The sequence below is a fragment of the Accipiter gentilis genome, chromosome 2 (genome assembly GCF_929443795.1).
Source record: "Accipiter gentilis chromosome 2, bAccGen1.1, whole genome shotgun sequence".
In the NCBI taxonomy this organism is placed as follows: Eukaryota; Metazoa; Chordata; class Aves; order Accipitriformes; family Accipitridae; genus Astur; species Astur gentilis.
Genome location: NC_064881.1, coordinates 1,030,480 through 1,049,020, shown reverse-complemented (window position 1 = coordinate 1,049,020; position 18,541 = coordinate 1,030,480). Strand labels below are relative to the sequence as shown.

The 18,541-nt window shown below is 38.6% G+C and overlaps 1 protein-coding gene across 1 annotated transcript in view; it reads left to right on the top strand.

Moving 5' to 3' along the window:
- Positions 1–18,541, top strand: part of EMILIN2 (elastin microfibril interfacer 2) — a 32,555-nt gene that overhangs the window by 1,741 nt on the left and 12,273 nt on the right. Inside the window, exons 3-4 of the mRNA XM_049818444.1 lie at positions 11,207–11,382; positions 13,653–15,587. Coding sequence (XP_049674401.1) covers positions 11,207–11,382; positions 13,653–15,587 — 2,111 coding nt within the window. The remainder of the gene's footprint in view (positions 1–11,206; positions 11,383–13,652; positions 15,588–18,541) is intronic.

The following is an 18,541-nucleotide window of genomic DNA, read 5'->3' as shown; positions in this document are numbered from 1 at the left end:
AGTGGAGCTGCGGAGGAGTGAGTAGTGGTTGAAACTGAGCTCTTTGAACACATAAATCACTAAATATTAAGATAAGGAATATCAGAGGCGGTAAATTAGGATTTTCTTGGACTATCTGCTAGTAGGTAATGAAGAAAGCGCAAAGGCATTGCTTCTAGCTCAGGAAATTGCTGAACTGAGAACTGCTTGAGCGGGTGAGATCTTTGGCAGGAGTCAGAAGGGGAAGCCCAGCTTGAGCCAGGGGCTGGACTGGATGACCTCAGAAGTCCCATCCCTTCCAGATTACTCTGTGGTTCTGTGAAATGGCATTGTCTGTCCTTGTGTTTCTAAACATCTTGAGTTGGCTGCTGTCAGAGAGAGAGTATGGGGCTAAACAGACATTTGGTCTCGCCTGCTGTGGCCAATCTCATGGGGGTTTTTTGTTCTTTTGAGAATGGAATTAGATACTTACCATAAGCTTTTGTTTCCTCAACTTGACTTTCTTTGGTGAACATCACTTATTTTCTTCATAACTGTAATGGCAACTGCAAAATAATTCCGTATTCTTAACATAAAATATTTTAAGTACCTATCACAGCACCAGCTGATTAACAATGAAAGCAGCTGGAATATCAAAATCTTGAAATTTTATTGTGTTAAAAACTCTCTGTTTATAGGCTGTGACTTTTATTTTTCTTTCTGTTGCTGGTATGCATATTCTCTTAGTGGCAGAGTAGGAAGGGAACTAATCCAAAGCCTTTGAAATACATGGTTCAAATCCTGCAAACCCCTAACTTCATTCCTGTGAAAAGTAGGAGTAGTGGTCTGAATAACAAAACGTGTTTATATATGTTTGTTAGATAATGTTGACAAAAATAGGACAGGAAAGAACTACGAAAGCAACAAAGAAATTACTGTGAGGACTTTTCTGAAATTATTCTTTTTTTCCTTTACACACTTACGTAGAGAAGTTAAAAATGAACTAAATAGCAGATATTCATCAGAATAAACTACAGCCCCTGTTTAGTCTTCTTCTGATACCCATGATTCATCTAAGAGCTCATTCTGTTGCAGACAGTAGGGACAGTGAGATCCAAATCAAAGAGTTTGTTAACTATATCATAGATGTATGGGTTTTATTAGTACTTAAGTACTATTGGGGCTTTTTTATCAGTCAGTGGATTTACTGTTGATTTAAATTACTTTAAGACTAGGTTTAAAGATGCCTTCTAGTGTTTAGGTACAGTCTAGGTTATGTGTAACAACTACTTAAATGAAAAAGCTCACTGCATTTTATATGGGAGCATTTCGCTGCCTTAAACATATAGGGTCCTCCTGAATTCCACATTCTTCACACGCAAGAGAGTGTGTATTGCAGATAGGGATTATAGTCAGCACTGATTTATTTTTAATTTTTTTAGAAATAGAAAGCTCTGGTTATTAAGCCTAATAATCATATGCGTGCATGAACCCTTTTTATCTACCCTTTAGGCCCGTTAAAATATCATTTGTCTGAAGAAAATCCCCACTGTTGGAATGACAGCATGTTCTAGGAGTGTTAACTGTAATTTCAGTTTGGCTACAGGGTTTATTTCTTGAAATGTTAAGTTGAAATTCAGGAAATTATTACACTTCATTGTTTAACTTTTATAGGTGTTTGGGCTTGATAGTGCATTTCCTCACTGAAAAGTTAGTGAATGCTTTGGCTGATTAAGGTGTCAAAGATAAATATTAGTTGAAGTGTGGCTGCTTAAGAGATAGGAAGAGAGGGAGTAGAAAGAAAAAGCAGAAGGGCCCTTTGAAGTATGTTCCCTTTGAAGTATAGGGGGCTCCTGATTTATTTTTCTTAAAACTGACTAGCAAAGGAGAGAAGAACTTTGTTATTAGTGGGACATTGGACTGAAAGGTAATTATACAAAAATATTAGTGTTTTTACCCACTAAAAAGAACTCGTATGTTTTGAAATCTAATATTGCTTCACAAATAACTGACTCCTCCCCACTTCTTTTGTTGTGAATTTCCTTTCCTAGCTTTCTTATGAATGGTTTATTAACTTAATTAGCATTATTAGTAATTTATAACTAATAGCGTTGTCTGATTCTAAAAGAAAAGTTTATTGCCCTTCTAGCTAGATTCTACACATTTTTTAGGGTTGCGGCTTCACTTGGACTTCCTCTGGTCAATGTAGCTGCTTCAGGGTAGGATGTTGTTATAGCAGTTGTTTGTTTTGCGTCTTGTGCTGTAGAGTATGTTGGGACACCTGGCTGTACCATAGCTGCTCCAATTTATGGCCCAGCATTTTTGGGCTTTCACTAGTAAAGTTTTAATTTTAAAGTTTGAAGTGAACTGAAGTGGCTGAAGCAGGGGGATGTTTTCTGCCTTTTCATCTTTGCTACAGAACTGGCAAATGGGACTTACCTGTACGAGATAGTAAATCAAATAGAAAAAAAAATTAGATAGGGAAGAACCTCTTGAGGTCATGTAATCCTCCTGTAGCCCCCAGCTAACAGCAAAGCCAGCTTCAAAGTTAGATCAGGTTGCTCAGGGACTTGAAGGAAGGTCGTTTTATCAGATCCCTTAATTCAAGTACCAGGCTCCTTTAATTCTGTGCATGTGAGTAAAGGTATTTGTGTGATCAAGTGTGTAACGAGTCAGGTCACCTGTCCTTAGCTTGTCTGGAGCAGATTTCATGATTTAGGGTGAGTTTCTCATCTTAAAGCTAATGATAAATGTATAATAAGCAAACCCATTATTTCCTTAGGTTGCATGTACTTAGAAAATGGTCAACAAAATGATAAATTAATCAATAGCTAAATTAGCAAGCCTCTCCAGACCTCTTATTGAGCAATATTTTCCAACTTCTTGTCATTTAATACTTTCAAATTACTGTAAATAAGCCCACTGCCAAACTAATCACAGTTTTAATCATTGCCAAGAGGAAGAGTTAAGGCAAAAGATTGAAATACCTTTAGAGACTGTTACTGCTAGTTTTCTGCAATCATAAATATCAGGATAGATGACTATGAGTAGGACACAGCTTTTATTAATATGTTTATTAATAAAATAATATTGAGTAAAAATGGAAATATTATTACTGAAAAACAGGATATCAGACTTCCAGTTCAAGTTAAATGGCTTCATTGATCTACCATTTTCTGGCAACCCCTGAACGACCTGGGTGGAGCACAACAGCCCCAATCTAGGTATGTGTGGGAAAACCACATGTAGTTTTGAACCCTTCGACAGTCTCTGAGACTGTTCAGTTGCTAGAAAGTAAGCATAGAGACCAGTGTCAGAGTGCTCAGCACCAGGCAGGATCAAACCTAAGATATTCCAGTCAGCACAAATCACAGTCTCTGCCACTGGCTTCTAGCAACGTATATCTCATAAGAAAAACTTTCAAGATGCACAAAAACTTGAATGGAAAGTGGGGGCTATTTAATGTTTCCCCTGACAATATCTAGAAAGGTCTTAGGACTTTTTTTCTTCCTACTTAATGTATTTTGTATGAAGCAGAATTTCTTTGTACAGGCTCCAGCTATCTGACTACATAGGGAGGTTAGCCTAAGGGGTTGTGCATTGAAAACAATAAGGAAAACTTAAAAAACTTCAGAACGTACTTCAGTTTTCCTGGAGTGCTTGTTTGAAAATCTTTGAGCGCCTGCTGGGTGTGGTAAACTTTCCTGGCTGTCTCCCTGAGCTTGAAATTGTGCATCTCTGCCTCCTTGCACTAATGCAATAGAGTCTTTCTTCTCAGTGAACCGGACAGGCAATTTTCATTTCACACATCATTCGAGTTTGTTGCAATAACTCAAAAAAATCACAAACTGCTCCTCAGTTCACATTAATATAAATAATTACAGTTTTTATGCTTTTCTGGTTTGAGAAATGTATGACCTGGGGGTCTGGGCCTCTTCTATTAAGGACCAAACTTGCCAAAACAACAAATTGTTAATTTTAGGGAGCTGCTGACCTGTTCAAGGCCTATTTTGTCATGAATCACCCAAATAACCAAGGAACATTCTGCTCTATTAGAAAGTGGGCAGCGCCAGTTTTACACATTGCGGATTATTACTCCCATCTGACTTCCTCTTTTGTATTCACATCTCATCTTTTCTCTTCCCTCTGGTTCACTTGTGACCTGGTGTCTTGAAAAGTATCAGCTCTCAAAACAATGCTGCATTTTATTCTGAAAGTTGTGGTCCCAGCTAATCCCACATGCTAGCTCTTGCATTCATGCAAGTATTGGTTATCTATTCTATCTGTGTATGTTTTCAAACAATCTGTCAGCAGTGGCTCTTTCTTGGAATGATCCTAGAAATAAGCTTATTTCATGGGCAGAGAAGTAGAAGAGATACTACTGGAGCTCATTTTCTCAGGCAGCTTTATCAAGAGCAGTGCTCTGCATCTTCACTTGACCTTTCCACTGGTGTAGAGTGAGAAACTTGGTCCCCCCTGCTGGAAGAGGCAGGTGAGGATGTTGTTAACACATAGCCTGTTGCAAAGTCACTCCTGTTCCATCACTGTTAGACTACATCACAGTGCTGCTATACAAAACTTCCCTGAAATCCTTTTGAAAGGACTGTTTTCAGGGTTCTCCTATCCCATTTTATTTACTGGGTTTTTAGTAGCTTACTGTTGGTCTGTCAGTATGCAGTTGACTGGCATAGCTTTATCTTGCAACAAAATGGAAGGAAGCAACCATGTAAGATAATTCAAGATTGTAAATCCCAAGAATGAAGCTCTGCTTAGAGCCTTGCTGCAGACTGTCTGTGGCTGTAAGTTACTTAAATGCATCCTATGTCTTGGTTTCTCTGCTCCTAAGAGGAGGATGCCTACCTAGCTTTCAGGAGTGGTAATTCATGAACGTGAAGAGTATTAAAATTTTAAACCTGAAACTTACTTTTTGTGCATTTCCTACTGGACTTCTATGGTCAGCTTTTTAAAAATAAAATCCTTGGCAGCTGAGAGACAGTTAGATATGTGTGTCTGTATGTGTATATATATATATATATATATACACACCAGCTAGAAATAACTAGCATGAGACATGGGGGCATGTTTCAGAGTGTGCAGTACCTTGGTTGTTTCTTCCCAAGAAGAAACATTTCTCTCCTAACAGCGAAAATTATATTTTGAATCTCAGGTTTTTGGATAGAAGAATTCTGAGATGAGTGGCATCAAAATTCACTGTATAAGTAATGAACAGTGGCACTTCTGGAGATTTTGAATGGAGCTACAAATGAAACCTGTAGTGTTGTCTGAGAAGAGTTGAGCATTTTTGGCTTTTACCAGTTCTGTAATATTCTGGTTCTCTTATGGAGAAAAAACACAAACTCTGCAGTAAAATTCAGCTGGATTCGCTTGGGTGTATTGAGCTAATGTTCAGCATTAAAGAGAACCATGTGAGAGAGACCAGGCTGTAGTGAGCTTTTTGGGGCACTATGATTCTTTGCTTTGCTCCTTTCCTGGCACCAAGAGATGAGGGGGCAGTGTTCTTTAGGGGTAGAGGAAGGCAACTTTTCTTCCTCCATCCTGAGAGCTGATATGCTGGGGATGTAGTAGGAGGGAGGAACACATGTCACCTGTGCCAGGTCTCTGCCCCCTAGCAATTTCTTCCAGGCAGAAGGCAATCTGCTCCCATTGTGCTTCCCAGGTGGTGTGAAGGCACAGAATAAACAAACACTGGAAAAAAGTACTTGGTGTCTAATGCTTATTCCTATTTTATGACACATTTAGTAAAGTTACAGTGCTTTCGTAGTCTGATATTAGAACACTTTTTGCAGTGACCTGGATGGGTGATTTCTTGGTTGTGTGCACAACAGGCAATTGGTTCCTGCAGATGCATAGTGCTTTGACTTGTTCTCTTGGTTTCCTTTGGTTTCAGTCCCTGATAATGCTCTCAGCCGGTAGCAGGTTTTTATTCAGGATTTAGCTCAGAATAGATCTGGTGCAAATGTTGGCCATGCTATACATTAGTGCAAATGTTATTAAAAGCACCCTTATGTGCCTCTGCGAGCCCAGAGAAGCTGAGCCTCCTTGGTAATATGCACTAGTGGAGGTCATCATAGCTTTATGTATTCCACACGGGTGCCTCAAAATTGTATTTTTCCCAGCGCAAACAATTTTGTAACACTCTGTGCTTGCTTTTGATAATGTAGATTAGGGCCTGATTATTATGTTATATAAAGACCTGACCATGCCCCTTTGGGAACTTCAATTGAGATGGCTATGAGTGGGCCAGGTGTTGAGCTAGTGTGTAAAGTCAGTGGCATTTTTTTTGAAGAAAAAGTAATTTTCCAGACCCCAATGCCTGCAAACACATGTACTGACCTTCTTTATCTAAATTTTGGAAAGCAAAAATGCCAGCTAAAAGAAAAGTAGCAGTGGAAAGATGAGACTTTCTTAAGTCCATCTGTGAGAAGCAGCTTAGTGTCTCTAATGCCAGATCAAAATCAAAAACTATTTTGGGGTTCACTAGGATTCTTTTTAAATAGATTTTTGCTGCAACGTATAATTGGGATTTATTACTGACTCCCTGACTTGCTTTCACTGAACACCTAGACTTCTATAGGCTAATCTAGTCCTGTCAAAAGATCTTTTCACCACTTGCCATAAATGCCTTAGGATAAACTCTTGGTTAAGACATGTTTTTCTCAAATTAAGCTCACCTGTGGGCTGGAACACAAGCTAGCTGCCAACGCTGCCATGTAGTAGCAAGATTATAAAAGAACAAAATTCAGAGGTGGGTTCTGACATACCCTAACTTCAGCTGTCTACCATACAGATGGGTGAATGTGAGCATGGGAGCTTAGACACCTGCAGTAGTGGTGACTCAAATGCAGGTCAGTGGTGTCCAGCATGCTCTTTAGGTAATTGGATGTAAATAATGACTTTAGGACGAGGTGCAGCCCTGTTTCAACTCCACTGGCTGTATCAACTATATTTCGGTTGGCCGTAATGGGAATACAGACAGCTAGTGCCTGTCCATACCTACACAGTAGACACCTGAAATTCAGGTGTACTGAAACTCTCTGTTACAGACAACCGCTAAGAGTCTCCATGATTTCAGTGGAACTAGGATTTCTGCCACCATTTGTAGGGGTAGCAATTAGGGGTTGCCTGCACTCTTGGGAAACAGAAAATTTGGGATCAACTGGTTCTAGTTTAGTAACTGTGTAGTATAAATGGCCAATTTAGCAATATTTTCAGTGGAAGCCTTTGCAACCTATGAAATAAAAAATGCTTGGTCAGAATATGATTGCATTTAATTATATCTCTCTGGGTAGTATATTTGGGGAGTGTCTATATGCTACTTCAGTGGTCCCATTGCAATACATTGGAGATTTGCATGACTGAGACATGCAAGAGCAGACTGTATAATTTACAAGGAATGGATCTACATTCAATAAAAGCATTAAATAATGAAGATTCATTATCTTCTATTCAATAAGACTGTGATTTGCAGGCTGCTGAAGTTATGGGACCTGTTCCAATGACTACAGAATTTTGGACCAACCTTGAAGTTTTGTGCTCAGAATAAACATTTTATACACTGCTTATGTAGAAACATATGCTGATTCTACAGTCCCTTCCTCATAGTGAGGATGTGGTGACACTTATCTCCTTGCATTTCCCAAAAGATTGAATGTTAATATCTAGTTATAGAACTGAGCCATATGTTTTCCCACCAATTTTGTTGAAATGTTTCTGATTTGTTTTATTGCTATTAGGTGACATTCAAAATATCAGTGCTAACTTCTTCCTTCTGTGGTTTAGCACCATGAGAAAATTATAGCTCATTCCCAAGTCAAAATGTCTAGCATTTGCAGCAAACATGTATTTTTAATTAAGCATTTTCCAAAGAAAATACTTTTATCTCAAAGAGGAGGAATATTTGAATGCTATTGCCACACCGTACAGCTTTATTTCAGCTGCAAAATACTTAGATGTTAAAAGTGGAGATTGCATGAGTGTTCTGAATGTGTTTTCTCATTTGATCAGCATGTTGAATTCATGGTGAAGGTAGTAGGCATTCGTGGTTATCAACCTGTTGTGGAAAGACTCCTAAAAAACAGCTGTTCTTTTTTTCTCTGTTGCGAGGAAAGATTAGAGACTGTTGAAATCACCCTTTAATCATGCTTCCTAAAAGTATTACTTCATTTGTAGTTTTTAGATCAATTCACCACAAGGATATGACCGTCATCCTGGGCTAGAAGTCCACAAGAGGACATGGTGACTAGGCACAATAAATACTGGTGTATTGTATGTAACTTTTAACCACATAAGGATTTTTTTTTAGATCTTTGAGACACTTGTAAAAATAATTGTATTTATTACAGCTTACTTGAATAGCACAAATCCAAGTCAACTGGAGGAAGATTTAATGTTTCACTGTTTTTAATTACATTCCAGCATATACAGGCATTAAAGTGGAGCCTCAATTCTTTAAGAGACTTACAAAACTTTTGTGAACGCTTTTGACCAAATTTCCTCACTAGGTTGTAAAGACTCACACCTACAAGATAAAAGATGTGAAACTTAGGCATGTTACATTCTAACCATCTACCTAGGTGCATAGAAAAGCAACATTTCATCTCTCCAGCTGCACTGAGTGCATTTTGTATGTTTTGTATGTTTGTGTTTGTATGTTACGTGTTTGCTGTGACTACGAGCGAGCAATTGGATTCAGAACACTAAAGATGTGTCTGATTTGTATATTCTGGTAGCTCGCAGTCGTATGTCATTAAAATACGTAGAATTGCAAACTATTCTCAGGATGCAGTCCCTAGCAGAAAGTTATGGTTTGTTTTCTTAGAACTGTAACCAAGAATATAATTGTGTTCAGTGCTGTTAGACTGTTACATCGTGGCAAAATCCTGGAAGTCTCCAGTTCCTCCACTGAAATCCACTGAGCAAGCAAAGTTCTAGCTTTAAAAAACTTGTATGATTGAGAATCTCCCTTGGGCTGGATGCATGCTGGTGAATGTCATTTATCAGTGCATTTGGACAGTGCTGGCACAGTGACACCATTCCTTGCATGGGCAACTTCCACAACTGTGTATGGAGCATACCATCGGTAGAGAAACTGTAGCAATGAAGCTGTGATTTTTAAGAAACTTTTATGTGGCTGGATTCAAATTGGAAAAGTGTTAGGGTAAGTTCCTGTTTCCTAGCCTTACGTGACTAGCCTTGCTGAACCATAAGTGTGATTCATTCAGCTGGGCTGGCAGTATAGAGGAGCAATAGTTCTTGGTAAGTAAATCCCGATTTAATTTCTGAGCCATCCATGAATGTAGCTGTCTTGTTACCATAGTTCAAGATGTAAAATATGAAAGCTGTTCTACATCCAGATTTTGAAGCATTTTGATTCTAGCTTCTTTTTGCTCTAGGAGAATTGTGGTTTAGGATTCAGGTTAGGCTGTATTTGAAGTGCCATAGCTGAAATCAAAACAGATGCAATTCATGTATTTGCTTGAGCTCTCAGACTTGCAAGAATTTGTAAGGAATAGACCGCTATGACATTTTAAAAGTTGTAGATACACAGTGTTTATATCTTATAATTTAAAATGGGAGGATTCTCCTGCATTTCAAATAATTTTTGTATTAAATCATATTAAAATATTTTATGCCTCTTATGATCATGGAACTATGAAATAAAAAAGTGAGAATGTCAAACTTGCTTATTTTTTATTTTTAAGATGAGATTGGGGAAGTTTTATCATTTGCCCAATATGAAAAATACTAAGCTTGATTTCTTTTAATTTGTTTATATTTTTCTATTGTATTTGATTGTGTCTTGTGATTTGTCTGAATGTTGAAGTCATCTGAAGGTGTCTGCATTGATGAACATGACTCAGAGAAGGTATACAAAGAGAAACTTGTCACAAATATGATAATAGCAGAAACAGTACAAGGAAAATCCTCATTCTGTAATTTGAGCAAAGAAGTGCACAATTTGCATAAAAGTAGTTCTTCTCTCATAAAAGTTGTTTCAGCATATTCTTAAAACTTTGTTAGGAATAAATAGAGAAGTGCAATGGTGTTTAAAGATAGTCAAAATACTGTAATTTTCAGGAAGGAGTTTGACCCTGAAAGTATAGATAGGAACACACACAAAGTTTGGAGCAGTTAAGTGTATTATGGAAATCAGAGAAAAAGTATGTGCAACTGTTTCCCGCATGTGAAAATTTATCGGGAAGTTCAAAGTTTGCATTTCAGTAATGCGGTGGTTGTGAGAGAGGTGGTAATGACTCTCAAAACCACTTCAAAACACTAAAGCATCTAGCTAATCCTGTCGCTCCTCTGACTGGCAGCTAGTTGGAAGGAAAGGAATCAACCCCAAATTACCTACACGAGAGGTGGTTTAATACTTTAGATAAGGGAGAAGGAAAAGGAAGTTCCTGGGTGGCCGGGATGTTGCCTTCCCTATGCAGTTGCCCTCTGCATTGCACTCCTCTAATTTTTAAAGCACTTGACCTTGGGTATGTCTGTACTTTACATTTGTAAACAGGATTCAGCAGATGTTTCGGTGAAAATTGTAAAAAGTGATGAGCTGGAGTGCAGTCTGCAGCTCTTTCATATATGGTGTTGTGAAGGTAAAAAAAGGATTGGAAACCCACTCTGAGTTTATGTGCTGCAAGTCAGAATCTGAAAAGCTGACAATCACCGCAAACCACTGCAGTTATGAGCAGCTAACAGAGTTACAGCCTAGCCTGCCCCTGCCTTCCTGTGAAGATTCACAGGAGAAGGGAATCCAGATGCTTGTTAGAATAAACTATTCTTTGGCCTGAAAATAATTGGAAGAAATATGACATTCTCTAGTCAAAGTAACTTTTTCCCCTTAATGAGAAGTTGTAGATAAAGTAATTATGCAAAAGAACACTGAGTATTTCCAGATTGCAAAAATTAGAATATATTGTGGCAGAACTGGGAAAGAGATGGTTGGAAAAGAAACAAATTCATAATTAGTAGTTAACATTTTAACCCCCCCTGCCCCAAGTTTGTTAAGCAGCTTACCAAAAAGGGACAGCAAATGGCTATCATATGTGAGACATTATATTAAAATTATGTCTATAAAGGTGAAAGATGCTGAATAAAAAAAATACAAAATTATTTTAGCAATTGTTTGCACGCGTGGCAAGAGAAGCTTTGAAGAGTAGCAGTTAAACTCTTGCTCTGTGCAGATTAGGTTACGGATTGTTTAAAATGCTTACTGTTTTGGCAGATACCGAACGAGTTTCAGACCTCGGTACACAGTTGCATATAAGACAGTAACAGAGCTGGAATGGAGATGTTGTCCCGGGTACAAAGGGGAAGACTGCAGAGAAGGCCCAGCAGAAAAGCCAAACACTGCTCGTCATCCCACAACACCGGTGAAAGCTGTTGTGAAGAAAGGCTTGGGTAACTTTTTCTTTGAATTTTGGTATGCATGATCATGTTTGGTTTCTTGTTTTGTCTTTTAAGTCTAAGAACTGTTATGGTTTCTATTAAACTCAACTACTGGCAGGTACAAAAAGCCATACGGAAGACACTGCGTGGTGACAAAATAATAGCCAGGCAATAACAGTCTTGATACAGAGAGTTTCCTGAAGAATAACGGAGGGGTGGCTGTAGAACACTGACCATAAATGGCAGCTGGCTACTCATGGTTCAGGAAAATCTTTTTGTTAAGGTTGGGGTTTTTGTAAGAATTTATGGGGTTTTTTTGTGGTTTCTTCAATGTTCAGCAAAAAAAGATGTATTTGAGAGGAACTATTATTAAAACCAAAAAGAACAGGTACTAATTTTAATGATATATAATGCTCCCTAGCAGTTTCACAGTGTTTTGTTTGTTCAAGGGCTTGTGCAGATTTTAGATTCATGTGAGATTACTTGCCTTAATTCTAAGGGGTAAGGGAATGGTTTCTGAAAAAATACCTTAAAGAATGAATGATCTTTGTTTGCATAAGATACTGTCTTCTGAAAGGATAAGAAGGAATGCTGTTACTGCAGTATTGTGCCTTTTCTGCATTAACAAAAAAATGATAAACAAATGTTTCCTTCTGAAGGACTTTTTCCGAACATCATTGGAGATTAGCATCATGTATAGCACTTAGTCAGATTTCGACTTGTGGTTTTGGTGTAGTGGAATGGATTGGGACTGAACACATGGTTTCAAACCAGTCCTATAGGTTATATACCTGATTTAAAAATAAGCTTTTAAAATATTTTGTTAGCCCATCTCAAATATTTCCAAAAGATGATGATAAACCACAGTGATATCTTTGAGGAACTTGCACACTGCTTATGTGTAGAGATTTTCTTTCTGCTCCAACCCTAAAAGAGCTGTAATTCAATGCAAAAATAGACCAGTGTGTATGTAATAGCTACACTCTGTGTGTGCATACGTTTTTATTATTAAAGGAATCGGCCACCCTGCCAGTCTTGAAGAGTACATTTGTGACTTCCTACCTTCTTTGTAATGTCTTTAAGCTGAAATCCAGTCTAAAACTAAGAAAAACTCCAACTGCATGTCCTTCAGACCCTAACTCACTGTTGCTCTCCACTGTATATCTAGCATGCATAGCTTGGAACCAGTGCTAAAATTCTTTTGTCCGAAGATTTAACTGTTAATGCCACTAGTCATCTGAAAGTTATTCTAATGCTAACAATTTGTGTGTCTATTTTCTGTTGTATTTAAAGAAGTGTATTTTCTTCTTTGCTTCTGCTTTTTAACTTTATTTACCTATTCTATGCATGCAATAGTATGTCTTCACTGTGCAAAGATTTTTGGATTATGCATTGCGTAAAAGGTATAATGCAAAATCCCAATTAGGATTATACATGATGTTTTTATAGAGTGTACCCCTCTGCGCATAATGGCAAAGATACTGCTTGAAACTGAACATCCAGAATTGTACGTGGCTCTGCAAATGAGGTGCTGCCAATGACAAATGGATTGGAAGGGTGTTTTCAGATTCATTAATTGATTTGTGCTAGGTAAAAAGGAGATTGCAGCTAAAAGTCTGCTTTGACTTTTTTTCATTCAATGGTAGCGCTGGTGTTATTTTAATACAATGATTTTGGATGTATAAAGTTTATGCTTTTATACACATTTTTATTGCCTACTTAAATATGTGTCAAACGATTAGGTATTTTTGAAGCAAGTGTGATAACTGGAATATCTTGCAGAACCCCACCTAGTATATGCATTTGGACCCTAGTTCAGCAAAATATTGGAGCAGCCATTCACCCCCTTTAGGCACATAAATTATTGCCACTTAAGTTTTCATTGGGAATTCAGGAGCAGCACCTCCCAAATTACTGTTACCGGAGATGCAGTGGCTCTAAGGGGATTGTGTTGTGATGTGTATGGATCTATAATGGTGTGTTATATATGCTATAGCTTAGATTCATTGTTGAAAAAGAAGGGGGGGGGGGTGGTCCTGCTTGTTAATTTATTTATTGCTGTTGTATCTTGGCAGGAATTGGTCAATGTGCTAAAATGTTGGAGTGTTTTGATAATGTTTTAGTTATAAACTACTGAAAACAAGAATATAAAAGGGAACAAAGCATTATGCAATTTAAATCATTATTTGGCTTTAAAGAAAAGTGAAATTAGCCTCAGCTGATTAAAACAGATACCCCTGGGCATATTTACATCCAGACTGTCTGTTATTTCCATGAAACAGATGCAGAACCAACAGAAGTGCCAGAACCTCCACCATATGAGAAGAAAATACAGTTTCTTGAGGATGAATTGTTTAGACTTACACGATCAGTGCTGGAACTTCAGTCCTCTGTGGCAGGTGTGAATGAAAACCTAAAGCTGACTGTCCAAGAAGATGCTAGTAAGATGTTGGTCACTTGGCTAAACAACCTTTATGACCGCCCAGAGCCTGATAGTGCGGTTGGTGGTGAAACAGACAGTATTCATCTGCCTGGACTCTTCAGCAATAGAGATCAAAAAGACCCTTTTATTGATTTTGAAATGGAAGATATAAAGTCTGAGCTAGCTGAGGTCAAAGAAGCCTTGAAGATGAGGAATGACAAGCTGGAGGAACTGAATGGAAAAGTAAAAGGCTATGAAGGACAACTAAAACAACTGCAGGAGGCAGCACAAGGACCTACAATAACAATGCCTAGTGACAATATATATCAGGAGTATATAGACTCAAAATTTGAGTCCCTCAGACAGGAAATACTGGAAGGATTTGAAAAGAAAATGGCAGATTTGAAGAACTCCTGTGAATACAAACTACAGGATATCCAGCAGCAGTGTGATGACAATGAAAATAACTGTTTAGGAATAATTGATGTTATAAAAGGAAAAGAGAATGACTTGAGGGAAGAAATAAATACTCTCCGAACTCAGATTCCATCAAACAAGTCCAGCTGTTGCAAGGAGAGTGAGAGAAATGACTTTGACCAACAGATAAAAGATTTAGATAAGAAGATTGACAGAGTTGTGGAAGCACACAGGATCTTGAATGTCAGAATAGATAATGAAATCAGTCGATTGTCAACTCCAGATCTAGAAGACATGTTTGGTGAGAGGTTGGAGGAGCTAGATGCGAGGATGAATGTTACAGAACGAAATGCTGAAGAACATTGCTTTTACGTTGAGGAAACTCTCCGCGGTGCTATAGCTGCTGAGGTAGATGAATTGAGAGACTTGTTTGACCAAAAGCTGCAAGCACTAGAAGATAGGTTAGGTGGCACTATTTTAGAGATCGCCAATACCACAGACCCAGATGGAATGTATATTAATCCTGGGCCCATCTTGCCCAGTGATGCAGGATTTGCAAATGAGCAATTTACAGCCGAGATTAATTTCCTGAAGAGCAAACTACTGTCGCTTGAACACCTCTGTGGGCAGAAATGTCAGTCTGCACCACAAGGTACGGAAGACCTTCAGAAAGAGCTAGAAAATTGTAACAGCAAATACAATCACTTGCTTTTGAAAACGGGGAATAACTCTTTTCTCCTGCAGTCTCTAAATAGCTCTCTTAATGAGAAACTCAACTTAATTAAGGGTAACCAACGTGACATCCAGAAAATGCAGAGAGATGTACGTGTATTCCGGTATAGTCTAAATGTCATGGATAAAGATATGAAAAACCTTCAAGATGGCTTGAATAGCTGCAAGGAGCAGCTTCTGGGTGTCAATTCTACCTGTAGAAAAACACAACGAGGTGTCTTCCGAAAAATCGATCAAATGCAGAGGACGTTTGCAAATCAAACTGCCCATGCCGGTGATAATTGCTGTGGTGAAGTGAAAGAGAGATTGGAACAATTGAATGACCATATCGTGAATGATCTTAGCAAGTGCAAAGAAAAGACCCAAGGTATCCAGGAGGGGGTTTCTGATGTTGAGAGCAGAGTCTCACATATTGAAAAAGTTTGTGGCAAGCTGGACTCTGTCTCAGGTAGCTTGCAGAAGATAAAAGAGGGTTTGAATAAGCATGTGAGCAGCTTATGGAACTGCATCCATGAAATAAATGGAACTATAGCATCTCACTCTGCTGATATTTCTGGCCTCAAAAATTCTGTCCAACAGTTCTATAGTCAGGTCTCCAAAATCACCATGGACATTGAAGGCATGCTGAAATGTCAGTCTGACACAAGTAAGTTGTTTTGCTTTTTTTTTTAATGCTTTTTTTGTTTGTTTTCCAACTGACTTTCTCTTCTGAATCATTTATAAAGGAACTAAACAAGGGAGGAATTTACAATTCCTCATTACACAGTTTCTACTTTGTTTTTACAGTGACTCTAATTTTGGCTCTGCTCTAGAACACCATAGAGGACTTTAAGTGCTTTTAAAAGTATTCTCAACAAAAAAAAAAAAAAAAAAAAAAAAAAGTCTTATATGCTTTCATGTTTTCCCAGAGAGTGGGAAAACTAATATTTTTTGGATAGTGAGTTTAAAGTGAGTTTCAAGGATTAGTTATCTGTGGGTATTATTCCAGTTCATTTGATTTGGGTTTTTGGTTTTGTTTCATTTTGTTGTGTGAGATTTTTCTTGATTCCTTGTGGGAAATTGAAAAGTAAATGGAGAAAACTGAAGTCAAAGGAATTCAAATTTATGATAAGAAAGGTTCCCTGTAAGTTTTGTTCTTAGCGTGAGTTAAAGATTATAATTCAGCACCAACTCTTTGATTTAGGACTTCTGCAAACAAGCTCTGGCATGTTTTGCTGTGGCAATGTAAGACTTCTGTTTCAAAGCTCTCCCAGAAGTTTCCATTCCCACAATGTAGTTGACAAGTTGGCAATAGGTGCACACCCCAGCTAGCAGTGTTTTCACACCTCAGCCGCTTCTGTTAGTAGTCCAATGTTAGCTCAAATCCACATCCACAGGTGGTTTAAAGTTTGCATTAGAGTGGCTGAGAAGCAGAGACACATTCCCTTTGGCTAAAAATGCTGTGAAATAGTAAACTCAACATGTTGGTGAACCTTGCAATGAAAGTTTAGAGACCTTGCCAAATGCCACTCAGTTCCCTCTGCAGTTCTTGCTCCAAATTTCAGCAGTGGGTTGTTTTTCTGAGAGACTCAAGTTTACAGCAGGAAGCTGAGTTCCTGTTTCTATTAGCATGATGCAAAAACAGAGGAATTGGAGACTGTTTTGAAACTGGACTCTTCAGTTGGTTGATGCTTCTGGTTTTAATTCTGTGCATGTATGAGATAAATAAAAGGCTGATTTCTGTGACTGGCCTTAAATCAGAAGAAGAGGTGCTGAGGGAAGAGTCTGTGGGCTGTTGCAGCTGATGGTGGTTGGGGGAGATCAAATGCAGGACCATGAGCAGTCTTGCTTGAATGGACAAGTTGTGCTTCATGAAGGATCTGAAAGCAATTTCTTTAGGGAAGAATATCCTTCTCATTCCGAGGCGGAGACTTGAAAGCCTGTGACAGATGTGTTTCTTGAGTGCTTAAATGTTTAAAACTAAGTGTATTGCAGTACTTGACACAAAAATCATTCTGAGGTGAGAAGCTCTTGTGTGAAATTTAAAAAAAAAAAAAAGTTTCTGTTCTTTAAAGGAAGAAGTGAAGGGGAATGGAGGGGGTCCATAATTCTCAGATAATTCTTTTGGTGAAATCTTGACTTAAATTCAACAAGGTTAGGACCTTCACCCCTAGATCTCACAGAAGCAGACCCAGTCCCCGTTAAAATGCAGTATCATGTATCTATGTAATCCTATTTCTCATCCATCTTGCTCCAAATAAATCTGCTCTAGGGACCAACATTGGAGAAAGGTCCAAGACACACAGAGTAATCTTTCTTTTGCTATTTAAAGCAGGTGTTCAAGAGACCTTGCTGGTGGTATTTATCAGCCCCTATTACAATGTTGTAAAGCATTAAAAAGCCTTGGTGTTCCTGGGTATCTGTAAAATAATGCCATTTCAGGGCAGAGCTCTCCGTTCACCATTGGGTGTCAAGAGCCTATGGCAGGATGCTGCTGCTGGAGCTGGGGTGCAGGCACTCTGAGCATCCCTCACTGTTAATGGGTGCCTCTGGCTTCTGAAGGATTCATGAAGCACACACTTCAGTCATCAAATGTTTCCAATTACAGTAACACTGTCAGGCACAGCAGTCCCAAGTAAGTTTTGATGGCTGGAGTTGCAGAAAGATTTTGGCAAAAGAGCCTTTTTTGGAAGTAGTTTGGGAACTCAGTTACATGAGTTGGGGTATAGCTTTAACTGTTTTCACATCCATGATCTGCAGCATCATCTCTGATACCAATGTTATTTGAAAGGAAGACCGTCAGTCCTGGCCACAGATCGGTGTAGAATTTCTTATGCACTGTTTGCCAGCATATTGTAGCATTGAAATAATGTAATTTGATTTTGGAAGGGCCGAAACAGAAACAAGCTGTTACTAATAACAGTTGTTGAGGGCAGTAAGGCCAGGATATGTTGCAAGTAATACAATATAAAATCTTATCAAGCAGTGTAAACCCAGCACACTGTAAACCTGAGAGAAGTCAAATGACCCTCATCTTAGGAATATGGCTGTGTTTTCCTCCACATTTTTTATTAAGGGGTTTCAAGTGCCTCAGTCCAAACTAACAAGTCACGTTAGTGAATGATTGTACGTCAGGTACAGTCCCAGAGGCCAGAAATGTATTTAATTTGTCATAATTTCTGGTGAAGGCAGTGCAGCATCCTGCCGTACACAAGGCGGTGGTGGCAGCAGGCAGTGGTCCGCTCTAAGCATGTAGGAGAGCACGCACAATGTGCTCACTAAGCTAGTGTAATCCAGCAGCTCTTCGTCCACATTAAATGGTGACTGCCCGCAGCCCCATGTCGCGTAGGGCAAGTTGTGGTTATTGCACTTGATGCCTCCCTGCAGGTACGTTTGCTCTTCAAATGGCATAAAACTGAAAGCCATGTTAAAGTTAGTGGTCTCTTTTTAACTTACTGCTTATTCATATATAGGTTCATTAAGTTTTCCAGGAATTAGAAGTCTGGTCTTGCAGCCAGATACTGTGCTGGGAGTGCAGTTTGCTTTGGTTATGGTTATTTGACCTGAACTGCAATTCCTCTGGTAATTGTCTCTGTAGCAGGGTTACGGTCTAAGAAACCA